The 27,467-nt window shown below is 39.0% G+C and overlaps 1 protein-coding gene across 3 annotated transcripts in view; it reads right to left on the reverse strand.

Annotated features, from left to right (window-relative positions):
* pcdh19 (protocadherin 19) overlaps positions 1–26,837 on the reverse strand; it is a 56,827-nt gene extending 29,990 nt beyond the window's left edge. The window contains exons 1-2 of one of the 3 annotated variants that reach the window (XM_079891763.1): positions 23,536–26,837; positions 20,157–20,289 (exon numbers count right to left, since the gene is read on the reverse strand). In XM_079891763.1, coding sequence (XP_079747889.1) covers positions 20,157–20,289; positions 23,536–25,682 — 2,280 coding nt within the window. In that variant the 5' untranslated portion in view covers positions 25,683–26,837. Of the gene's footprint in view, positions 1–19,943; positions 20,290–23,535 lie in introns of all 3 variants that reach the window. The other 2 variants (XM_079891762.1, XM_079891761.1) reach the window with 2 other exon arrangements.
* Between the last annotated feature and the right edge of the window lie 630 nt (positions 26,838–27,467).

Here is a 27,467-nt window from a genome sequence, read left to right on the forward strand (position 1 = left end):
AGAAATGGCTATTTCCTAGCTCAACAGCTGCACCGTTAACAGAGAAGGGAAAAAGAAAATGCCCTTCTGTTTGATCCTGTAAAGACTCAATCTACATATGCTAAGGGCTATAGGCTCCATTCAGTTTGTGTGTGATTAATTATGCATACATTAATAGCAGCAATGTTAATAATTCATAAGGTCATCATATGTCAGAACTCTGCCTTTTTGTGTGATGAAAAGATTTAAATAACCTTTCCTATCATGCATATCTGCATTCCTGCAAGGAGGGTCATTCTGTTGAGTCGTTTGCTAACGTTAGGCCACATTCCTACTGTGACACTCCTTTCTGATCTACTGTACATGTGAGGGTGTGTGTGCGTACTTTGATATTTCTCTTTTACAAGAACACTTGGGTTTGTTGTTGGCCTGTGGTGTTTGGGAATTGATCAGATACTCTGTCCACTATAAATAGCTCTTTGGATGTTACAATATCCTTCTCAACCCGTAGTCTGTGTCTGTGTGTGTTTCGAAGAATTCACAATCTGCTTGGATGCTTTACAGGAAGCATACTGGTCATAATAGAAGAAAAGTGTGTGTGTGTAATTGTGGTGGTGTGTGGGTGGGGGGCCTTGGCTATAATATTGCATTTTCAAAGGACAATTTAGCCATAGTAACTAATGAAACTCGCAGAACTTGCAGAAGTCACTCCTATGGAATGTTATTCTATTTCAAATGCTTAGACTAAAAGGCATTCACTCCTTTTATTCAAAAGGCTCCTCGCATCCACCTGGTGTCACCAGGGATGGAAAAGGAGAGTCACCTGGACGATAGATAATAGCAGGATGTACAAACCTGTGTCGGTTCACTTGCCTTCAGATAAAAGGATGTGAGTGACACGCACATGTTATTGAGGTCTTTATTTTCCTACTGAATTAGTAGAATTTTCTTTTAATTGTGGCTCTTAGTATTTTTAGGAAATCTATCATGACTACATTACTATTCTAAAGATTGTGGTTAGTAATTTTTTTGTGTATATACTCACCAAGGCTGTATTTATTTGATAATTTGAGTGAAATATTATAACCATTTAAAATAACTGTTTTCTATTTCATTATATTTTAAAATGCAATTCATTCCTGTGATGGCAAAGCTGAATTTTCAGCATCATTACTCCAGTCTTCAGAGCCACATGATCCTTCAGAAATGATCTAATATGCTGATTTGGTGCTCCAGAATGATCGGAATATGACAAAAACATGTATCCTATTATTATAATTGTTGAAAACAGTTAAGTATTCTTTCAACCAACATAATTCAACAGAATAGCATTTGTTTAAAAAAAATTATATTTTGTAAAAATGTAAGTCTTTACTGTCATTTTTGATCAATTTGATGCATCCTAGCTTAATAAAATTATAAATTTCTTTTAAAAATCTTACTGACAAACTTTTGAACAGTACAAATTAATCATGAATATTTTAAAGTATAAATATATGATAATCATATACATTAATTTTCAAACAATTCTTTTAATCTAAATACTTAAACAGCTCTGTTTGTATCATCTAGCATTTTTAGTGGTTCTTGTTAATTTGCTTATTCTTAAAATTAGAGGTTTGCTCATGATAGATAGATAGATAGATAGATAGATAGATAGATAGATAGATAGATAGATAGATAGATAGATAGATAGATAGATAGATAGATAGATAGATAGATATATAGATAGATAGATAGATAGATAGATGGATAGATGGATAGATACATATTTTTACACCATAGTCATGCATCTTTCTGTTTCTCTCTCCCTCACAGACACACTCGCTAATACACACAGAGACTCATTCGACAGGCGTGAGCGGACATGAGCGATGTGAACACCTTTACATCAGTGTAATATCCAGCACTGGGCTCCAGCAGGGAGTGCCGACTCATCCATTCTGGATGCTGCTTTTGTTATGAGTGTAAATCATATATCCGCTTGACACTTTGATCCAAAATAATGACATAGTATCTAGGGGTATGTTCTCCCAAATATCTGTCAACGTACTGAGATGTCTAACAGACCCCCCATCCCCCACACACACTTTCAGCCCATTTGCCTCCCCCGCCTAAAGCGCGGCACCTTTTCACAATGACAAGGCACAAAAGCATCTTTCCAGGATTCTTTTTTTTCCCCCTGTGGATGGAAATTTGCAGCAACTCATTACAGACTCTTAGTCTTCCCGGATATACTCCCTGTCTGTCTCTGCCTCAAGTGCACTTTCTCTTTCCTCACTCGTCTTTTCATTTCTCTCTTTTCCCCCTTTCTAAGATGGATTGAGCCTGCCTCCTTATTGACATCTCCTTATTGACATCCCTAACAGATGAGATGCGGGGAGATGCAATGTGCAAACAGGAAGCGGTGCGAACTTCATCATCTTTCACTAATCCCTCCAACCTTCCCCACTTATTCAAACAAACAATGTTTACTGCATACTTGGCTTCGGATCCTGGGCTCCAGAGCGACAGTGTAGCAGTTAGCACGGTCTAGACATTTTAAGGTGATGCTAATACGGATGACATATTCAAGCCTCTCTCTCCTTCCACTATGTAACAATCTAACTGTGGTTCTCATAAGGGGTTCTAAAAATCATTCACTTCTTCACATTTAAATCAGCCGCTTTAACAATACTTTCTTTCTCTTTATACTGTATGTTGCTGAGGGTTTTATTCCTCATCCTCATCTTTCTTTCTTTTTAAAATGCATTCAATGCGAAAAAGCCAATTGAAAATGCTAAGTTAATAATGTTAAATAATGTTAAAAAAAAAGAAAGGAAAATTAAAGACTTTAAACGTACCTGCCCTTTTAATACTGTTGGCTCCTTTATTTCTTAACTTTTTTTGGATTTTAATCCATTTTTGGACAAAATTATCTGCTAAATAATGTATTGGTATTTTTTAGCGCAATTTTCCTACGGACAAAATTGCGATTGTTAACTCATGATTTCTGTTCTGTCTGTGCGCACCAATCTTGCACTTCTATCTCCTCCTCAACCAGACCACCTAGAGACTTCGGGTTTTCGGCATTATGTTAAGGAAGGTCTAATCTCGGGAACGCACAAAAAAAAAAAAAAAAAAAACCTAAAAAGATTTACTATCTCTTAGTGTTGTGATCCCATGACGTCAGAAAATTGCGCTAAAACACTCAGAGTTTTTATTACTTGTTTTTTTTTATTACATTCTGTAACAATGTTTTGTTCTGTTTTTCTAGCAAAAAACGCAGATCCATTGCAATTAAAGACTGCGAAGATGCAAAAACCAACCCCCGCCTTTTCTCCAAGCTCTTGTTGCAGTTTATGCCCTCATGCACTTTACCACCTTACTAAGCGTTGCTGGATGACAGACGTAGTAGTGGCTGGGCGCTAATGCCCTAATGGACAGATGGGAGGATAAAAACTCAACTGTAATCATAACAAGCTTGACCCAATCAGCACAATTCATGATGCAATACTATAAGAGTACACATACTAACACATCTGCTCCTAATATTGGAAATGGCCTTTTTTAGCAGCTGTCAGCATCGGGATTGAGAGCGACACTTTATCTTGCCACACATCAGTGGCTCATCTGTAGACCAATGAGCAGATGTTCATCAGGGTGCTGACAGTCTGCCATCACCACTCCACAACATCGTCCCCTCACACCATTGCGTTGTGCGTTACACGAGGGACTGTCTTTCAATCAGCGATTTGCTTCAAAACATTCCCCCAACTACACCACAACACTTATTTAACACCCTTCCCTTCACTCCTTTAACACTGCACAAACAAATAAACCCACATAAGCAGCAACACACTTTACATGCATGCTGACAGGCTCACACCCTTGTTTTACATTCCCACATCCTGGGCCCGGCCACATGTGCACGCACACACACTCTCCTAAGTGGGCCAGTAGGGGTGCTGCTCTGCTCCAGCTCCCAGAGAGAGCGGAGCAGCTTGTGGGCTTGCTGTGGCGAGGAGGGCCAGATGCTGTGGGCTTGACCCCACGCCGTCGCAGCAGCTGAAACACACCAGGATTATCTGTGCTGACTTTCTTTAATTTAATTTGTATTAGACCATCTTTAGGGCCAAACAGGTTTGGGGGGAGGAGAGCATGGCAAGGGGGTTGTGGGCAACAACAAAAAACAACAGCATACGGACGGCACATCACCCCCTCTGTGCTTCAAACATCTGCATTTGCGCTGTTAAAGATCAGATTTGTATTTGGCATTGTGCCGGTATAATGAGAGTAATAGCACACCTTGTGTCACATTATTGTCACCAAGACTGGCTTGCACCGTAAACAATGTGTGGTAATTGTCTCTTATCAAAGACGTCAGGGTGCATTCATGTGCATGCACACGTGGGTGTGCTTGTGTATTTTTGCTTTTGTGCAGCAGTTTTCAAAGCTTGACATATCTTAAGGCTCACTGTGTGTCTGTACAGATTCAGATGTGTTAGTTTGTCTTTGTGTCAAGAGCAGTGGCGAACCATTTCATTCATCTTTTGTCATTCGGCTCCTCCTGATTAGCGGCCAATTTTATTCCTTGCAGGCTAATAAAAAATGTGATATCCTATAGAGCTGGACTCTTTTCATTTATTCAGAGGGCTCCAACTGTGGCCTTTCCATTTAATCTACATTATGTTTTTCAAAAGCAAAGTGGTGAAATCCCTCTGCAGTTGGACAATTTAAGCTTCAAAAACCAATACTTAACTGGGATTCAAGCTAAGCTTGGGCGAAAATGGTTCCGCCTCCGTATGCACAGCGTAGCTGTATCTCTAATTTAGCATTTTAATGCTGCTCTTCAGAGAAAGTCGTGGCCATTTTGCATGATGAGCCACAGGATTCTCTGTGTTTTTGTTCAGGTGGCAGGCTTGTTGATGAAGCTATCGTGCACTAAAAAAAGCATAGCAACGGCACACAGATGCGAACATGCAGCGTATGCTATGAAAAAAAAAAATGAAATAACATCAGTGCAGCACAGACGGATCAAGAGTGCGAACATCTATAAAAAGATAGTACTGCTGGAGAGTGTCAAAGTGGAGAAGAGTTAATCTTCCTCTGTTTTGATGACAAGTGGAATAATTGGTCTCTCTTACACTCATTACAGGAGAATAATGCCAACCTAAGAGATCTTCAACAGCTCCAATTTTGTTCAGTTCGAGCTTTGAAAAATAGCACTTCCTCTGATTAGCAGAAACAGAGAAGATCTGACACCTGGGGTCCTGTGCTGTAGGTTAATAAGCAATTTAAGATATTTTTTTTGAAAATGAGTCTTTAAAATGGGGTTATAACATCTACAGGGGGAATTTGATGGGAGTTTTAGTAGCTTGTGCTCAGGTAATTATTGACACAAAATATGCAGTTTCATTCTTTGACTGTATTTGTCTTCGAAATCCTTGTGTTATCTGAAAACACTCCACATATCATCCCAGTTTTATCCAGATATGCCAACAAACTACTAATATGGTAAGTGAAGCTGATTTTTACATTTAATGACTAGACTCCTTGTTATTCTCTCTATTTTTCTCATTATAACTATCACAATCAACCATCTACATTTATAGATGCCCATACTGAGAGTGTAGTTGGACGAACATACCTGGCAAACAGCCCCTCCGATAAATGCGGCATAATTATTGTCCTGGTTAACAGGTCTGCTTTAATAGAGATCATTTGTTAGACTAGAGACGAGGTCAGCCTAAACAATACAGGGGTATCGGTTCTAGGAGAGAGAGAGCATTTATCTCTCCTTTTGTTCTTACAAAACCAATATTTAGTGATTTCTGATAATATGGGTTTCTTGCATATTGTTAGATTCGCTAATTAAAACCTGAACAGATCGGTGGGATTGGATTCTTTGTTAATTAACACCCAGAAAGTAACTTTAAGGTGAATTCAGAGAGAAAGAATCAAGTGACGTCCCTCTCCCGGTGGAGAACAGATGTTCTCAGGAGCATGCAGTTAATAGGAGGTTAAAAAGGTGTCACCTTGTAAACAAGAATTACACACACACCCCTCTATTTTTGCATTGCTCCCTTAGTGATCGTCTCCCCACTGGATACTCGCTTTTCTAGACCAAAAAAGGTTGTGCTCTCTGTGCCTCTGCCCCTGCGGAGTCCTATTTCTCTCGCTCTTCGCCCCCGTGAGACACATGGCAGCCTCTCGCTTTCATGCAATTTCAAACAACACATATCATGACGTGCTGGATTAGTGCTTGTTCCCCTAGCAGCCCTGACAGTGAGACAGCCAAAAACAAAAGAGAAAAAAAGTAACACTTCATTAATGGAGCTTTAAACAAACAGGCTCATTTTGGATGCATTCGCATTTTGCTTTGTGCCTCGCTGCTGCTGCGAAAAAAAGAAAAAAGTAGATAAATAATTCAAGTAATGACAACCACAGGCTTTGTTCACCAACTTCCTTCTAGATCTAAGAGTTATCCACTTTACAAATGCTTGTTTTGCGGTGTTGTATCAAGCGAGTAAATAAAACTTCCAGCTGTCTTGCCATGTTCCGAATACGAATTGTATTCAAAGTGAAAACTGAAAAGGTGTACATTTGCAATCCTGTCAATCCACTTCCTGTAGATAAATAAATAAATATATATAGGCATAGCTAAACAGCTGTGTCTCGGATTATGAAAAGGATCAATTCACAAAACCAAAAAATGCAGCTTTCATGTTATGTTTTGCTGCCTAACTATTTAGAAATGAATATGAAGGTTTAATTATTAAAAAAATACATATATGTATGTCTATAGCAAAATTAACAGACATTCATATTTCTTATTTTTTATTTTGATAAATTTATCTACTCTTATGAATATGACATTCTTAAGAGTTAGTTAAAGGGATAGTTCATCAAAAAAAAAAAAAAAAAAATTTTTTTGCCATAATTTACTCACCCTCATGTTCCTTTCTCTCTTCTGACAGATAAAAGAAGATATTTTGCACAAAAAAAAAAAAATTGTCTCAAGTGTTTTTTGGTCCATACAGTGGAAGTCATTGGGGTTTCTCTTTATGGACTAAAACAGTTACAGGTTTCCCACACCTTGAAAGGTCCCTTCAAATTCAAGGACAGCCCCTCCGATAAAGGACTTTCCAGGTCCAATACCCTCAAATTCAAGGACTTAATGTGGGGACACATTTCAAGTGAGAGCAAAGTGACATCGTGTTACCTTGTAAGATACATTGTTACAGTTTTCATCTGTCAAACAACTATGCAAAAAAAGCTTCTTTTTTTTTGCATTTATTTTTGGCCATTTGACAGAGATCTGATATTCTATTTGCCGTATTTATGTTTTGCATAAAAGTGTAGAATATTTGGTACATCCTATAAAAAAATAAAAATAATCAAATAAAATATTAAATAAAATAAAAACGTGTCAAGGTCTTGGAACTGATTATTTCAACATGACAACTTGACAGCTCAACAATAAACCATGAGAAAACATGAGATGTGAACTTGCAACAGAACACATATTATTATTTTACATTTGATTATTTTATTTATTTCTACATAACTTTTCAGTATATGTTGGTGTGCCTTAAGCATTTATTTACTACTTAAATTGTGACTACATTATTATGTAATAATTTTATTTTAATAATTTAGCACTTTTTAAAACCTTTTTTAAATGCCATAAATTGTGTATGACATATAGGATCATCATTTATGCATATGTTTAATATTTATAAATGATACATTAATAAATAACATACTGTCTACCAAGCTCTGACAATATATGTTACATTAAGAGATTAACCAAATTTAAAAACAGAAACAAAAAACCAATAGGCCTAACGTTACATCTTTAAAAGCACGGATTCGTCTGCCACGGCGCTTTAACTCAGAAGTCCACCGTGAGCAAATGAAACTGTGCAGTTCGCCTTACATTCATCATTAGTTACTGGACCCATTGATACCTATTTTCATATCTGGAGAGGACGTGAGCTCGACATGGTTTTAAAAATAAACGCGCATTACGCCCGTTTACTAATATGCAATCACCCGCAAATGAATGTGTGGGTCTACACATGTGAAATACGTGACAAATCGCGTCCCGCATTGATTTGATACGGAACCCATCATTTTACCTTTAAATACGGGACAAAAAAATAAATAATTCTTTGTAATCTTCTTTGGTGAGCCAAATATATTGAAACTTGCATTTTCCAGGCATCACATTTCAGCTGTTTCAGCCTATTTTTGAAATGTTTCACGGTATGTCTGTATCGTCGTAGAATTTCGTGCATGGCAACGTACAACACAAAGTACCTCACGCGGGAAACGCGTAACTAACGTAAATCAAGCAAGCTAGTAGCCTATGCATAGTTCACGAAGTGTTGGCGAAATAACACATTAGCGGACCGGAGAGAATAATATGGATTTTGTTCCAGAAAACTTCTTGCACAAAATAAATTCAAGCACTTTCAAGGACCTATTTTCATGAACTTTCCAGGGCCTTGAAAAAAAAAAATCAGATTCACAAACTTTCAAGGATTTCAAGGACCCGTGGGAACCCTGCAGTTAAAACATTTTTTTTAAATACCATCTTGTTTAGTTTCAGAGGTTTTTAAATCACTTCTTAAAACTTAGTTGTTTTATGTAACATTTGAAACTATGCTAGTGTAGTATTAATACTATTATTGACTTTTATACTATTATACTATAGGCTATTATTATTGTATATTTGTTTAGCACTTTGGGTGATTTTGTTTTTAAATGTGCTATATATGTGTGACTGTTTTTTTTTGTGTGTGTTCAACAGAAAAAAGAAAGTCATGCAGGTTTGGAATGAGTAAATTATTTTTAGGGGAATTATCCCTTTAGGAATTAGAAATAGAGTAAAATATGAATGTCTAAATAATAACACGGATATAAAACATGTCCTACTGATTTTCAAGAGGCTAGATTATATGTGACCAATGGAAGATGGGTTTATATTTCTAGAAAATGTTATTAAACTGAAAACAGATGTAAGCTTCCTAACATACTGTTTTCCTGCCTTAGGAATTAATAGCTTCCTACTGCTTGTTTTACTCATTTCCTCCAATATTGCATGATCTCAGTACTTTCTGCTTGCTTATACAATAGGTGTATTCTATAGGTGATACATAATCGCTAATATATGGCCACATTATCTGACTGTAACTAGTGTCATATATACACTTTTTTGGAAGTCACTGGGAAGTGTTGAGGGAAGCTCTGATAAGCAGCTCTTATCCTTTTAAGACTGCCCCTTAATCCGACAGAGGGAAAGCTGCAGCTTTAAGAGATTTAGTCTGGATTATTGCTAGTCTTCCAAATTAAACCAAAAGTCAGCTTTTTGTGGTTGCTCATGCAAGCTACAGCCCACCACAGCACTGTGGCTGGAGCATTATAATTAGAATCACTCCCTGTCTCTCTTTCTTTCCCTATCCAGTCCAGTAAGCAGCACCCAGGTAGCATCTCTCCACTATCTCTGAGCGGATGTCTGCCCACTCAAATTCTCCATCCTGGCAGCCTGGTCCTTCTAGTGGCTAAACCTGAGGCGTTCCTCTTAACCAGGGTGAGTTGTCTCAGGCACAACAAATCTGGTCTTAAGCCTGTGGAGTAATCATTATTAAGACACGAACAGATGAAAGAGAGTCCTGAGAGTCTCTCCGACGTCCCCTAATCTGTCAGACATGCTTGTCTGCGGTGCATTAGCACGTCTATAAAGCATTGCCCAGGACCGCAGGGCTATAGATGGCAGGGAGGGCTCGCTAGCACCTGTGTTCTATCTAATGGCGAGCAATGTTTTGAAGTAACTAAATCAGCCAAGGCCATAAAATATGAAAATACCATAAAGCAAACACTGTCAGCGAGAGCCCAGAGCTACATTGTCAAGCTACCTCTCCTGTACCTTCGTATTTCAGGACACGACATAAAAATAGACCACAATAACAATTAATCACGCTCTGTGGGGAGAAGCTAAGAACCCCTGAGAGAAAACTGTCTCTCTCCATTTGTTATATGAAACACCCAAGACATAATAAACAAGAGACCAACAGAGAATAACACCCCTCCGCACCACACACCACCCCCTCCGGCTATATTTATGACAGATCAACTTGCGTGTTCGGGGGCGTCTTCTTGGGCTTTTGTCGCTATAACGGGCTCTGTCGGTTCGCTTTAGGCTAACGACGTCTCAGAATTTTGGGCCGCCGAACACACGTCTTTAGAGTGACCTGCACCCCTAAGGACAAATTAAACCCTTATCATTAAAGCTGAGAAGCAAGACTCATCAACCCTGTGCGATTCCAGTCTCTCGTTCACTCACATTCTTCATCGTTCTCTCTTTCAAAGCAGCTGTCTTGTCAGAATGTGGTTAGAGAGGCTGCAGCCCAGGCTGAGAGCGCAGTGCCCAGAAACAGAGCAGCAAATCAGAACACACCGATCTCATTCATTAACTTTGGCTCCCTGGCTGCAGGACATCAAACGCTGGACGTGACGAGAGAGTCAAAGCAAACCTCCATTGTGTCTTGCGAAGTGGTCTCCGAAAAAAAAAAAGGCAGCTTATAATCGTTTTTGCATTTTCTGTTGCATCATAGACATTCAATTTCAGGAGCTTTTCAGGAGCTGATGTTTATTTTGGTCTGTTGGGCTTTCAAACGCATTTGACTCTGCATGTCTCAGGCTTTCAGGTAAAAAATAAAATAAAATAAAAAAAACACACTCAAGAAACAACAAATCGTGTCGGTGAAGTAGGGCTACTGGAATCCCATTTATGCAGGAGGCTTGAGCAATCAAAATGCAAAACAGGATCAAACCTGTCCAACCCCACGAAAAACCAAGTCAGTAGAAAATTCTCACAGCATCTTGCAGATAACATCAACATATTTCTCACTAAACTTCTTAAACTTCTAAATAAGATTCTTGGTGGCCCGTGTCAAGGCTTATATTTACTCACCCTCATGGCTTCCCTTTCTTCAGAAGAAGTCATGCAGGTTTGAAACAACATGAGGGTGAGTAAATTATGACCGAATTTTCCTCTTTGGATGAAATATAAAAGTATATAATAAAAGACAAAACAAAGAACAGCCAGAAGCGGTAGGGAAGAAGAGGGGGTTATTGGGTTCTTTGAAAGAAAGTCAAGGGGGAATGGGCAATAGCAATGATTGGAGTGGCTAAGGCCCCTGGAAGGATGAACCTGGTCATAGCCCATTAGGAAAGACGTGAGCGGGTGCTACAGCTCATTACATGCTCTGCCTCCTGTTCTATGGCTGAACAATGCACAATTATGTTGGCCTGCTGTTTTCTCAGCACTACAGCTATACAGCGGTCTCCCTGCCAACAATCTTGCTGTTCATTAAACCACCCCAACACACACTCAGCACACCCTTCCTACTAGACAAATAACCCCGGTTGCCAATAGACCCACGAAGGGGCTGGTTATTCTTGCTCTTGTAAACCCAGTGAATGCAGAAATTAATCTCAGCAGATATATGGTGCAATATTTTGTACACATTCTCTCAAGAAAGACTTTTTTTCTTTTCATAAATATAGAGGCGAGTAATAAGGGTGAGTTCTTGATATGTAATTGACTCGATACATCAGAAGACTGTATTAGACGCAGAAAAGTGAGGCAAGCACAGATCAATACATAAACAAATTACATGTTCAGATATTAATCTGTGAAAATAAATGCACAAAAAACAACCAAAAATGCAATATCACACATTCTAACAAACTGCACAAGGATTTTATAACGTACAACACTGGGGATAAAAGTGCTAGGCACTGTTATGGTGAACTAACTTTCTATCTATCTTTCATATATCCAATTTATGATAATGAATGTAATCCCTGGCACGGAGAGAACAATTTAAAGTAAAAAATAAATAAAAATAAGTACAAAAACAAATTCAGTTTGGCCACCTCAAAAGGTGTGTTTGTATGAGATTTTAGCTTTAAAAACAATATTTATAATGGCTGTTCTTTTCTTTTTTGTTATAATGCCACATGAACTTCCTATACCTCCAAATGCTTTTGGATCCTTTACTATGGGGTAAGGGAACATCCTGTTAACATCCAGAGTACTGGCCATCAATTGATTGTAAACTTCAAATGAATAACCAGCTTATAACGAGCTTAACAAAAGAATGTTTTATAAAACCACCTCTGTACTTGGGCATATTTATAGCATCCCACTTTCAAATGATTCAGACAGCAGTTTATACTGTAATGCAAATGACTGACTGTGAAAAAACAGAGAGTTAAATAGATATTTAATTTCCCTAAAAGGTCTATCCATGTGCAGATCCCCTGGTAGTTTAATTGGCAAGTAGGTGTAAAAATATTTGGAAGGACATCTGCTCTCACAAATCTGATAGTTTGCACATATACATACAACCCACCAGTTTGAATTGCAAATTTTCTAGAATTCTAGAATTTTCCTGAATTATCTTCTGGGTTCTTTTTTTGCTGTTGTTCATGTCAGGGCACTACACATGTAACTGTGAATATTGCACATAATCTGCAAGTTAAAATAAGCGAACAATGGTGTACCCTGTCCATTATCCTCTCTATATAATTTAACGAATCAACTAATATTCTGATAAACCATGTAAAAAGTTGTCTGTTCGTCATTCCCTGTGGCAATGCCTTGTGTTAGAAAATGTAGGCCGACCTTTCCCATCCTATTAATTTAACCACAGGCATTTTCAGCGCTGGCAGCTAAATCTGTGTTAATGAGAGATGAGGCTAAGAGAGAGAGAAATCATTTATATAGTTATTTTCCTCTCTTGTGGGTCTCAACTGTATCTGTATCTGTGTCTGGCCAGCTACTTTTCCATCAGAAGTCCTTTTTCACAGGTTCTATCTTGTCGCCCTGATCTAAGCGATATCACACATTAAGTGTTACTTTGCAAAAGTGTGAAAAAATTTGTTGTTGTTTTTTTATGAAAGTAAACATGCAAAGAGAATTAAAAAAAAATTAAACATGAATGGCTGCTGATTTTAATATACTGTATATGAACATACACAGTACAGTATGTACATACACAGTATGTATAATGCAAAAAGACTAAATGGGACTGTTAAAAAACATTGAGAAAAAAATGCTTTCATGACCATAAAAGACTATAGAACCATACAAATATAAAAAATGCTTTCATGACCATTCCAAATATTCAATCCAAGTAAAGCTTACGTAACAGTCAATTTCTTAAATCAAATTCTTTTTTCATAAGCATGTGTCATAAGGGTATATTTATATTAAAATGACTACTATATTTTGGATGTAATATTTTTTAACGGATGAATCCTCTGATCTACAGGTTGTTTCATGATAACTGATCTAAACTTCAAGGAATAACTTTTTTCAGGTACAGTAAAATATTTCATAGAGATGCCTAAAAATTTGTTTAGTACTGCACCATAATACAAGAAGTTGGTAGCACTTAATAGGGGGAAAAAAAGCTATTTGTCTTCCATTTCTGTTTTTAGCATGTGTCACTTTGCAGATGCTTTCATATTAGGGTGCTTTTCTTCTCTCCATTCTCTCACTCTCTCCTTTTTGTACTGACTGACTAAAGACATTACATTGTCAGCTTTTTGTCATAAATGTTTGAGAGCGGACATCAAATTATAGTGCTTATGTCAGCTCATGACTGGAGTCACAAAGATAGCATTAGGGGGGTTTCTTATTCCAGATGAGGCTATGAATGCCTCATCTGCAGGCTACAGTAAGACAATTTAAAGAGAATGAGTTTGCTTGACTATATTTCTCTAATAATGTCTCACTTGAACGTCAGAGTTCAGCGAATGGTTGAACATCCGTGCTATAATGGAACTGTGGCCCTTTTATTAGATCCAGAAATGTTCCTGTTAGTAGGCGACTCTTGAAGGCAGAATGCCAGCCGAGTCTGTGGCTTACAAATATAACCTTTGAAAACTCCCATCTTCATCTGCCAGAATCCAATCAGAACGCATCGCAAGGTACTTGAGATAAGGCATATCTCTCACTTCCTTATCCTTTTTCTTCCTGCTCTGTCTCTCGTACTGTCTATTTTTCTCTTTGGCACATAACATAAAATAAAGAACAGGAGAGCTCAAGTTGATAAAAATATGTCAAGTTTAGGCAGTCTGTGTTGTTTTTCGACATGTCTTTCTTTTCTTTCCTTCTTTCTTTCTTTCTTTCTTTCTTTCTTTCTTTCTTTCTTTCTTTCTTTCTTTCTTTCTTTCTTTCTTTCTTTCTTTCTTTCTTTCTTTCTGTTTACTAATTCCCCACCTAATTGAAAGTGGCAAAATCCAAGTTCTTCATCAGAGCAGCCCAGTTCAGTGAAGCCTTTCTGAAAGCCCTTCAGGGAGGCAGCATGCTGTGGCCTTTACCTTATCGTGTATGGGATTTAGAATGATTAATTGGCTTAGTCTGACGAAAGTCAGAGAAACACAAAACCCCAGCGGTTCAGTTAAGTCAAAACATTTTCAAAACCCTGACCTAAAAGGTGAAACAAATGATTTTTCAAAAGCAATTGTGTGTTGAAAAACAACTGAATGATGGAGAAGAAATTTATTTTAAACAGACAAACGTGAATAAATAAATAAATATGGTAGCCTAATTGCAACTAATAGTATGCAAACAACAGATCATGTAGCTCTGGAATAATTCTGAGGGTTTGTCAAACCAAAAGTTCTCCAACAAAGGTTTAACTTCATTAATAGGGGCTAATGTATTCAACTCTTTCAGTAGATAGAGTCTGAGCATGAGCCATAGGCTAGTCCTAAGTGGCTGAAATGACTGGCAGCAGATGAAAAGAATGTGTAGCCTATTATTTTTTACATGGCATGACATTGCTTTGTATATTCAAAATTACATGACAATGAGTCTTGTGTGGAGAAACATTATTATGAAGCTGTAAGTGCATTCTGGATATGCGACTGATTAGTTTGGCACCCAGGAGAATAGGGCTAACATAACATTAACACAAAGTGAATGTATTCGTAGCTTTGCTTCATTATAATGAAAAGACAACTCTCAAAATGATATGTCTGTATCACTCAATAATCTCATCAAATGTACATTATAATGAAAAGACAACTCTCGAAATGATATGTCTGTATCACTATAGTACTATATGTGAATAATCTAATCAAATGTACAGATCCTTATTGACAGGCTGATCTCAAATATTAAAATAAATAAGTACCATATGCTAGCAGTGGGATTTATGAGCTATTTTTTTTTCGGTAACAGAATGCTAGCATCTGGACGAACAGTACTTCAATTATTGCTCCAAAACCAGAGACAGTGGGTTTTCACACTCTCCTTAAAACATTCATCTTTTTTAAGGGAACTACAGTACATAAATTAGCAGGATGCTTTCTCCAAGCACCAACACAAGGCAGATCAATACTTGATGATTTTTAGCTTTTTATCAGTGTCATAGATGAAAAGAAGCCTCGTTTTAGTTTGAGCAGATTGTCATGTGTGCTTATGCTGCAAGATTCGCTACTGATCTTGTATAATCGGCTAGAGAGAGACATCTCTGCTGCGGCTTGAACCTTATTTTGGAGACAACCACAGACAGGTTAACCACGTGGCTTTGTACAAACAATGTGACTCCTCAGAGACTGGGACCACTGAATCATCTCCAGAGAGTCAGTATGGTAAACACAGAGCTTTCCTGTAGCCTTGAGATACAAATTGCTGCTATCGCTATACATCTTCTATCTTCTACTCTGTTCTGCCCTCGTGTTACTGCCTCCTTAGGAGTCATTGTATTCCTCATTTGTAAGTCACTTTGGATAATCACATCTGCTAAATGAATAAATATAAATCTTGGCAAGTTTTCAGCCCTGTTATGTGCCCTCGTTCAATGGTGGTCTTATACCACAAGTATATCTGCCACTGCTGTTGTGTTGTGCTCTGCATGTTCACAAAAAAACACACCGTGTGCTCTGCAAAAGCACGCTATCAGTAGCATCAGTGTGCATATACTATCTAGATTATCAGATTAGCTTCATTATCAATAAGCCGGCAGTGTGTAATTTTAATTAAAACTATGCAATATTTCTTCACTTGCAGAAAAAAGAAAATTGGCATAGCACTCTTCCTAACATCCATTTTCAGAATATAAGCTCCAACTGGAACTGTAAAGTAAACAAACAAACCACGTCTCCAAATCATGCTTAAATCACGAAATGCTGGAAAACAGCCCTCAGGCCTTGATACTTCATGACAAGGAGATGCACGGTTAATCACAACTGTGTACCAACCAGTGTGTCCTCAGCAGACCTCTGGGAAACCCTGACTTGTGGAGTCAAAAGCTTCCAAGCCCAGGCTCATAATGCGTGACAGAGCTATTATCAGTCATTTCACAGCTGCAATGTTTGATTGTGCCCCACATAAATGGATGCGTAATTACATTGAGAACATTTTTCATATACAGCATGTTGAATGGGGAGTCACTGTATTTTGCAAATGTCACACAGAAGGGGAAAAGGATATGGGCGACTGTAGTCAGCCCATCTTCGGGGACTGGTGGAGAAATATGCAGAAATGTGGTCAAAGAGATGTTTGTTAATGTCAGGTGGAGCGCCGTGCATGATGAAACCAGCATACAAATAAGCCCACAGCTTTATCAGGCCAATCACTGGCCCATATGAAAATTGGAAAATGTGCTATAGGCCCTGATACACACCGGCCCCCTCTCTCTCTCTCTCTCTCTCTCTCTCTCTCTCTCTCTCTCTCTCTCTCTCTCTCTCTCTCTCTCTCTCTCTCTCTCTCTTCTATGCTGCAGTGAAACAACAAAGCTTTGCATTAGTTTATTGTACTATCACACTCAATCTACAGGCTTATTCAGCCCACACCACCCCCCTTCCTTAATTCTTTGTCTTTTCATCAGTTGAGAAAAATAGATGTTCGTTAATCCTGCTGCTTAGGAAGTTTTATTAAAGGATTAAGCTACCATGCCTACCTAGCTACTACATTTGCTGTTACACTCTGTAATTCCTTTGTCCAGCCAGCGTGCAGCTTCAAGTCTTGCGTTAACCTCTGTGTAGTCTGACATACTGGATGATGGTAAGTAGGGCTCTGTCTGTATATTCCTTCATTCAAAAGTTGGATTTTAAATATCCTCAATGGTTTACTTGATCATCTGGTGACAGCTTCAATATAGTAGTGCTATAACTGCGTTCTATTGATTTCCACAGGCTTTACAAACGACCAAGAGGGCTGAATCAGCCAATCAATGAATAGGTGCAAATTTAACCTCTCTCATTTTGCCAGCAGTGAAACTTCTCATGTGTGCTAAGTCTTTTTGTGTACTGCCTGACAACTCAAACAGCCATTCCACTATAATTGAAACTACAATATACAATTGAGTCTATACATTTGCATGTCCCTTGTGAAATGTATACAAATTAAGCTATAAGGTCTTTTTTATTTAGTACTGCCCATCGATATTTCCCAAAAGTCAAAGTGATAGTGAAATCGATCATCCTTTTCAACAGTGTACATCTCATTATTTCTTAATGCATCATTTTTCCTTATTGAGCATTAATGAATGTTTGCGCCTTTAGTAATAGTTGTGTATGAGTCCCTTAAGGCGGGCATACACGGTGCGATGTCTGTGCGATTTCAGCAAGGTTACCTACTCACACTGAACGAGTAGATCGCATGCGATGTAAAGCCAAAGCTCACGTTTTATGCCCTCACACTATACGGTCCGATCATCGAGCTGCGACTTGACTGCTCACACTATACGTGTGAAATATGTGTGATAAACCCCTGTGCCGGGTTGCACCAATAGACCATGATATCGTGTATCCAGAGATATTGTCAAAACAAGCATCAGCTATCAATATCAAGAGTATTTAGCATTTCCAATGTATTAAATTATTAGTAGTATTAATGTATTATTATTAGGGAAAGGCCTACTTTTATTATTACATTTATAGGCTATTATAATTCATTTGCCACGCAATAATTTTATAGCGCATCCCCACATAACTGATATGCTGCAAAGATTAGATAGAAGCTTACTCCTCATCATTGAAAATTGTCTAAAAACATTTAGGTCGATTACAATGAATTATAGGCCTATAATTAAAATTATTAACAGTCTATGTCCGAACACTGCAATAATCAGTCATCAATGAAAATTAAAAACAGCTTTATTTCAAAAACGGCTTGTTTAACATGAGCATTTAACAAATTAATAAAAGAGGCACGGAAGCTACATCGCAAGACGTGGGTATTATGGTTTATCCATTTTGCAACAAGAACTGGAGGTAAGCAACAGTAATTTGTAGTTAGTTTGATATCTACAGAACTTAAAGATCTCCCTCTTTTCGTTTTCTTTCTTGCTGCTTTAAAGATCAAATGGTTAAACTTCTGTTTTCACGCAGGCGAAAATCGCACAGTGTATGCCCGCCTTTAGTTATCCTCAGTCACTGTTGGGAACAGCTTAAATGATTCTGGAAAGTCAAAAAACATGCAGTAGCTGGAGGGTTTTTTAATTTTTCAGTGGGCAGCTTCATTACTCGGGACAAATCAGGGACTTAAGCACAGTTGTCACAAACATGCAAACAGTTGTTGATCACTGCGGAACCTACGTACCATCATAAGAACCAAGATGCATCATAAAACTTTTATATAGTGTCTAATTTCTCTTTTCATTGCCATTGAGGTCCTAAAGCAACCTAATTGGTTGATTACGTCACTGTTGATTACCCCTGTCATCGCGATTAATCCTGCTTATCACTGTGTAACTCTGCTGCAAACAGATTTAATTTTGCCTTTTCATTTCAGATGTCCACCATAAACCACTGCATGCCACCCATGAAGAAAGAGAACTTGGGTGTGAATCGTTGTTTTGGCAATGGTTGTTCTTAATGGTTGCACCTGAAATTACATGCAGTGCTGCCGATTAGCCAGGTCAGTGCATTTGGCAGATGTTCAGGCTACAGCTCTTTTGTTCAGCACGAAAAAGAGAGAGCAGAAACAGAGGTGGCCAAATAATCCACTTTGGCAACTGTCCAATGTTGGCTGTCTCACTTTTTTATTTTACCTATACTTAGGTTTCCAACACCGAAAAATAATGCAAGCATGGATTAGTATAGGTATGCAGGCTTAGTTAAAGGGATAGTTCACAAAAAATGAAAATTCTGTCATTAATTACTCACCCTCATGTCGTTCCAAACCCTTAAGACTTTCGTTCATCTTCGGAACACAAATGAAGATCTTTTTGATGAAATATGAGAGCTTTCTGTCCCTCCATAGACAGCTACGCAACTGACACTTTGATGCTTCAAAAAGTACATAAATTGAGCAGTTTAGTCCAAATTTTCTGCAGAGACTCGATCGCTTCATATGATGAACAGATTGAATTTAGGTTTTTATTCACATATAAGCATTGATCAGCGAACATAAACAGAAGCTTAACCTAAGCTCCTTGAACGCGCGAGAACAAACCTCTTGTAGAAGCTCATTGGTTCTTGCACATCAAGCGTCTCTTCAGAAAATGTTTGACTAAACCTCTGAATTTATATGGTTTAGTTTTATGACCTCTTTATGAACTTTTTGAAGTGTCCCGTAGCTGTCTATTTAGGGACAGAAAGCTCTTAGATTTCATCAAAAGATCCTCATTTGTGTTCGGAAGATGAACGAAAGTCTTACGGTTTTGAAACGACATTAGGGTGAGTAATTAATGAAGGAATTTTCATTTTTGGGTCAACTATCCCTTTAAAAGAAACCATATTTCAATTTTCCAGTACTGCAGTTAAAAACAAACAAGAACAAAGGAACCGAGTAAAAGAAACCGCTAGCTATCAGTAAGCTAATTTTGCTTTTTTGACTAGGTTGGAATAGCAGCCCTACGACGGATCTCCCTCGACCCTCCCTTGACCCCTCCCTTGCCGCTGGTAGCCGTGGCAGGCTGAAGGATGGAGCAGACTGGAGCAAATCTCACCTCAGGCAGCGGCATGCCGTTGATGATGAGGTCAGGCTGCTGAGGGCCCTGCCCTGTGAAGGTATGGTGGAAGCCATGGTTGGGTGCAGCATTCCTGGAGTTCTGGTTCTCCACGTTGAGGAAGGTGCTCTCGGAGCGCCTGCAGCCCAGCGGCAGAGTCTGCTGGTGGTAGTCGAAGTAGTTGAGCGAAGAGGTGAGAGACGAACAACTCACCACATTCATCTTGTCCGTCTCCTCCACGTCCCGCGGCACCAGCCGGATGTCGTTCTTGCTCAGCTTCTTCTTCTTGCTGGTCTTCTTCTGGTTGCCGTAGGAGTACTCCGCCACCCTGCGCAGGTACAAGAAACTGAACAGACTCAATAAAGCAGTGCTCTGTCTTCCTCACTGCACACACAGCCAGCACCAGGTCCTCGCCTGGCTCGGGCTAAGGTGCCAGACCCATATTCATTGGCGGCTCAAGAGAGATCGGCCACATTCGAGCGACCTCCGGCCGCCAATGGAGCCGACCTCCCTCATTTGTTTGCATTTCCATGCTCGGCGACTCGACTTGTCACAAACACACATACACAATGCAAACATGCTAAACCACAGAAGCACACACAGCGACAAATGATACTAAGCGTCATAGCAAGTGTAAGCAATAATATTCAAAGCAAAGCCCGCATTTGTCAGCTTCTTTTTTTTTTTTTTTGCTCGTGTTACAAACCAGCCCGCTGGCAGGTGGGTTGTGAATTTCAATTCTCTGAGCTACACTCTGTGGCTACTGTTAACTTGATTTGAGGGTTTTGATTCTAATCACAGTAAATGAGAAACTTTGAGATCTTACCCCGAAGGATGCTTAAGTTGCAATCTAAACATAAACTTATGAGCTCATAAAGAAAGTTAGTGTAGTTATGCCTGAGCTATCCCCCCCTGACCCCTCTCTCTTTTTCCCATGAGGATCATTACATCTTATATCCTGAAACAATCTTACACTTATTTCTTTCTGTGTCCTTAGAAGGGCACACATTCATCGGAACTTACAGCTTTAGCTTAATGGTACGCTGGCTCTGCCTGCAAAACACAAAGCTCCTCTTTCTGTGCTTTTCATTTGGATTCAGCCTGTGCCTCCCTGCTCTTTACTTTTTTGTGTCTCGGAAAAATGATAACGGTGCAGGACCTTATCTTTTTAGGAGGCATCTAAAAGCATTTTTTCCTCTGTGCGAGTTAAAGCACACACCTTTTTTTTTTAAAATTAGGCGGCCCAAAGCATGCTTAATAACTGGTCGAAAAAAATTACTATTGTGTTGTCGATGGAATAGTGAATTTGTTTATTTTGTTAAAGAGATTAAATTGCAAATATGTAAGAAGAGATTTAGAGTGGTTACTTTCTGGAGGCTCTTCATATTTAATATGATGATGTGAATTATTATTATGAATATTATATGGTGGTGGCGTTGTCCGTGTTGTTTTAATAAAAAACTATTTGTTTTTGTTCTGTAAACTGCAACAGCATCAGTGTATTTTATTTAACTGTGTTAATGAAGTCGTCTCAATGGTCTGTTTGGTCATATGTGTTTTGGCTCTCGTCGCAGTGAACACAATCCAAAGAATCTCAGATGAGCCAGAAAGGAGAGTCTGTGAGCACTGCAGAAGAAAACCGTATAAAGCACTCTCACTAACCCCCTGTTGGGAGAGCTGAAAGCCTCCATCAGGTTTCTATCAGGAGAGGAAAATAAATGTTAACAGCAGCAATCTAAACACAGGCCATCTCTAACCATCTTGCGATCACGGCATGGTAGATACTTTGCGTGACTAAACATCGAAATCACGATCTAGCCTTCTTCAAAAAGTTTGATTGCATTCATCTCTGTTAAGATGGATCATTTACTGTATGCTGCTGCATTACAAGACAGAAACATCAACAACAATTTGAGGTAAAAATATGCTAATGGTTTCAGGTTAAATTTGCAAAAGCAATTTATATGGAAATGTTGAGTGGTAATGTAGCAGAGGGAAATCAACACAGTGGCCAATGTTACAGATTGATAAGTATTCATATTACAGTAGATTAACAAAATAATATTCTCCCCTACACACTATGTGTCAAAGACTATTACAGGTCTATACATTTGCATGATTTACCTTTTATGAGCATAATTGTTATTATGAAAGTGTGATTGTTGCCACAGCAACATTTGGTTACTATGTCATTGCTATTGTTTTTTGATATAGTCCACCTCTATGATCACAACCATAATATGTTGTCATTCAACCCATAAACAAAATCTCTAAATGTGTTTTCTAGTCAATTTTTTGATTAGAGCAAATTTGAGAGAAGACTGAGAGGTCATAAAATTACACCAATAATGTATTCAGGCACCAGTCTCAGTGCAGATGGTGTGTATGAGGAAAGGCCTGTGCTTGCTTAACCTTCCTTACTTAGAATACATCAGTCACCAAGTAAGGGTACACATATAAAGTTGTTTTTGCTTATTTTAGAGCACCCTATCATTTAGCTTGTACTGTTCTATTGTTTACTTATTTCAGAGATAACCCACTAAACTTAGGTTTAATTGCCGCTTACAGTAAGTATATAAGTACTTATCATTAAGTGATAAGTTGGAATGGTTGGAAACAAAGAGGTTGTTAGAAGAAAATTGGGGGGAAAATACGTAAATATATATTTTGGTATTGCTATTGTATCTGCTATTTGTTTGCTACATATTTTTAATAAATGTATTTTAAGCTAATGTAAGGTTCTCCTCATATAACTGTGTAATTAAAAGAAAATTATGCAGCTTTGTAAGAAGTAATATTTATGATGGTGTAAATATAATTGATAAACGGTGATGATTACTAAAATTATATCATGTTATGCTTATTTATGTCATCAGTAATGGCAGCAGCAGAGCAAGGCCTGAAGCGCATGCACAGTTGACGACACGGCGCGTGCACAGCCAATATACACATCAAACATGCTCTCCTATGTCTTAATCATTATATGCTGTCTCATTCATTAATCATTGTATGCTGATTCATTTGTAGTACAAATATATGCAGGATAGACCAGAGTGCGAATTATGGGATGGTTGGTGGGGTCTGACCCCCTAAATAAGGCCTGAACTAAAATTATTTGTTGGCCTTTCCATATTTTACGTGTACACATTTAATTCTTAGTTTTTCATTTTAAAACAACGCTGGCGGAATTTCTGCCAGTAATTTTCAAAGCCAATTAAGTCAGTCTCGCGCAACCAAAATTGTTCTTTGGCGCCCCAAGCAGCACAGCTAACCGCCAACTACCCAAAGATGTTTGAAATATACAAACTTTTTTTGTTATTTACTAATGTAAATAATGATAAATGTTTAATGTGGTCATACAAACAGTAGGCTAGGCCTACTACTTATATTCCATTCCGTCCTAACGGAAAGACCTCGAGCAACGTACTGTTGCTATGGTTACCACCTCAGGTGAACAGTTTCCGTCGGTGAGCTTGTGTTTGGCTTTTGGGGTTAGGCCTTTTATTAACTCCGTTTTAGACCAGTTAATAATTCGCACGCTGAACTAGGTTGTTTTTAACTTAAAATAATGTATCAAAGATTGTTTGGGTACCTGCAGTTGTATGTTCGGATTTCCTTGTTATCCCTTTTGCACTTGACTGCCACAAAGATCATTGTGACAAACAGGATGACTGCGATAGAACCCAGGGCAATGATGAAAATGAGAGACAGGTTGACGGGTCCGATTTGCTCCTGTGCATTGAGATCAGGGGAGAGATAAATGACAATATAGGCAGAGGCAGATAGAGAAGTTTGGCCGTGGTCGTGCGCCACCACCGTTATTTGATAGGATGGTTTTGCGTTCTCCCCAAATGTCTTTGTGGTTCGCACCTCTCCGTTTATCTGGTCTATTTCAAAGTATGCCATGTCTCCTTCTGAAATTGAATACGTTAACCTTCCGTTTTCCCCCTCATCGTAATCATCAGCTTTTATTTGCGTAACCAAATAACCAACTCCAGCATTTTTCGGAATTGACACCTCCGCGGTGCCATTGACCAGGGGCGGGGTGGTCATCACTGGTGTGTTGTCATTTACATCCAGTACAACAATGCGCACGGTGGCGTTGCTGGTCAAAGGTGGATCTCCCCCATCCTTCGCAGAGACTTTAAACTCAAAAGTCCGCGTATCTTCGTGATTAAAAGCCCTAACGCCGTATATTTCGCCGTTTGAGTTCACAGTAACGTAAGATTCCACAGACATGCCCCGCACCTCCGATTTGATGATTTCATACGACACAGTGCCGTTCATGCCCAGGTCAGGGTCCCTGGCGGACACCGCCAGTAGAAAAGCACCTGGGACGTTATTTTCGAGGACCATGGCTTGATAATGTGGCTTAGTGAAGTACGGGGGGTTGTCGTTTTCATCTGTGACTTTCACTGCAAAAGATTTCGAGCTTCTTAACGGGGGATATCCGCTGTCCTCGGCTAGAATGGTCAAATTGTACATGTCTCTCTGCTCCCTATCCAGGCGGCCATCAACAAGTAAGGTGGAGAAGCTCTCGAACTCGTTGAGTCTAAAAGGCACATTGCCCTGCAGTCTGCACTGCACTTTTCCATTCGGTCCCGAATCGTTGTCTGAGACTCTCACCAGAGCTATTACATATCCTAGAGGAGCGTTTTCGCTCACCTCTACAATCTCACTGTTTTCTGACAACAGTTTGATCTCTGGCGCGTTGTCGTTTATGTCGATTACATTAACAATCACTTTGCAGTGGGCAGGGATTGAATTTGGACCCAGATCTTTGGCTTGGACATCAATTTCGTGGACGTGCAATTCCTCGTGGTCCAAAACGCCATTCACGGTGATCACGCCTGTTTTAGGGTCGATTTTAAACATTTGTTTGGTCAGGTTGGAGACAAAGTTTATGAATGAGTAGACCACCTCGCCATTGGTTCCTTCGTCCGGGTCCGTGGCGTTCAAGTCTATGACTAGCGTACTAATGGGGGAATTCTCCAGCACGTTTACAGTGTATACTGGCTCATCGAAAACTGGGTTGTTATCGTTGGAGTCTATGACTTTGATGTTAAGTTGCACAGTCCCAGACTTTGGGGGGTCTCCACCATCCTCCGCTGTGAGTTCAAACGTGTAACGCGACTGCGTCTCTCTGTCTAAAGTCTTTTCCACCACAAGTTCTGCGATTTTGGACCCGTCTCCCCTCGTCTTAATCTCGAGACCGAAAATATCATTAGGGGTAATTGTGTACGTCTGAATGCCGTTGCTCCCCGAGTCCGGATCGCTTGCCCCCTCTAGGGGAAATCGGGTACCGGGAGCGGCATTTTCCGAGATTTCTATGTCAATGTGGCTGGTGGGGAAGCGGGGCGCGTTGTCGTTTACGTCGATAATCTCAATTTTAATCACGCAGATCTCCATCGAGTTCGACATCACCTCCAACGAAATAAAACACTTCGGTGTCTGTCGGCAAACAGCATCCCGATCAATTTTTTGTTTTGTGATGAGCAGTCCGGCGGGGCTCAGATTAACCCATCGCGGCTCGGAATTGGAGATAACCCGTAAATAAGGCTGTCGGTTTCCCAGTGCAAAACCCGCAACTTTTGCGTCCGCCGTCACGTTGGCTATCTTTGTGCCTGGACGCAGCTCTTCTTCCACGGTGTATTTCAAATTGAAAACGGCATTGACTCCAGCCCAGCACAAGAGAAAGCACAAAAACATTTGTACGATATCCATGTCCTTGGAATGCATTATAGCCTACCTGTTGATGTATGTCTTCACACGCTCATTTGCATGAACTTTTATTAACATTTAAACCTATGAACATTCGGTAGCCTACGAGGTAAAAATAAATAAAAAAGCTCCAATAAGTCAAACGAACAAAATCACAGTCTGGTAGATATCCTTTAGAATGAACGAAAATGTTTATATCTGCGATGAAATTCATCTGACTTGTAGGCTACTGATTACGCAGTTAATAACTTCCATTTACTTTATCGAAATCTTATCAGGTCACCCATCTCTTGCATTATTTTTGAAAAGCATATGAAGAAAACTGGTGAATAATTCTTCATAATGAATGTGAAAACATTGTGAACGAAAAACATGGCTTCATCATGAACATTTGTGTAGTTCAGGATAACCGAGATGTAAACCGACCATTTTGAGCCAGTGAAAGAAATATGCAATACAAATGTAGGCTAAATGTCCGCTGGAAGGTCCTCAACTTGTGAATGAATGAAAAGAAGGATCCAATTCAAAAATGTTTGCTCTCGGTATCATGATTCGCGATGAACACTTGACATTGAGTTAAATCATCGCTCGTGCCTCAATCCATTTAAAGATGTTAAGTTGGGATGTCTCCTCCTTGATCAGCATTTATGTCCATGCACATATCCAACTGAAACAGAAGGAAAAAAATCAGTACAATCTCTGAAACTGGAACAATGATGGAAAACCAATATTAATAAAATATCAGTCCAGTTCACAATTCAGTGATATTCCCATTCGAGCAAGAGGTGGGTGCCTTGTCCAGTGAAGATTTCTCTCGACAAGCGACAATTTCTTGTATGAAGGTATTTCAGCTGGCCTTAGTCCAGAAAGAATGAAACTAAATCCGAATAAAACACTGAGGAAAGATCAGTGAAAAAAAAATCAAGCATTTGTAAGTGCAGCTGGGCTCGTCTTGCCGTGATAAAAGCGCCCGGTCAGAAATATCCAGCCTCTGGATGAAACGAAATAGTTCTTGATATAGTTTTTAAATGTGTATCACTGAGGTAAACGCACGGCGCTCATCTTCAGCGCATACTGTCGAATGCACAGCTCAGTGTCTCGCGCTCAGTCTCAGGACCCGCAATCCCCACAGCCAATCAGAGGTTACACTGGAGAGCTGGATTTGCTGGTGGGTGGGGCAAAACTACAGATATGAACTCGGCCAACTAGCTCTAGTTCATGCAACACACAGTAGCCTATGTCACGCGTGCCAGTTATGTCTGGACATACAGTGTTTGAATTGTACAATTGTTGATTTTCCGGAGGGGCAACTTTTTATAAGGAATTCCCGTAAGCAATTTTCAAGGTGCAATTAGTTGAGGTAGATATAACGTCTTAAAGTATAAAGAAATAATAAATAGTATATATATATATATATATATATATATATATATATATATATATATATATATATATACATTTTGTCTAATGATTCGTCCGATTTTTCGTGTTGCTATTCCTCCCAAAAAATATTTTTCGCGAATTCCGTTTTATTAAACTAAGTTTTGTAGACTACATTTAAGTTTACCCTAATTTAGATAAGGTAATGTATGCTATTATACCTATAATAACGATACGATGTCTATCCAAATCAAAAGTTGACGATTAATATTCTCAAGCGAAAGTAGGCTAACTGGACGACTCTTGACAGGCTACCTAATCAATATATTCAAAATTAAACAATTTTATAGTGGTATTTTCTTGACCTAAAGCAGGTGTGCATCTATTTCATCCGCTGGCAGAAAGGACCTATGCTAGCCTATC

This window comes from Squalius cephalus (assembly GCF_949319135.1).
Source record: "Squalius cephalus genome assembly, chromosome: 14".
Classification (NCBI taxonomy): Eukaryota; Metazoa; Chordata; class Actinopteri; order Cypriniformes; family Leuciscidae; genus Squalius; species Squalius cephalus.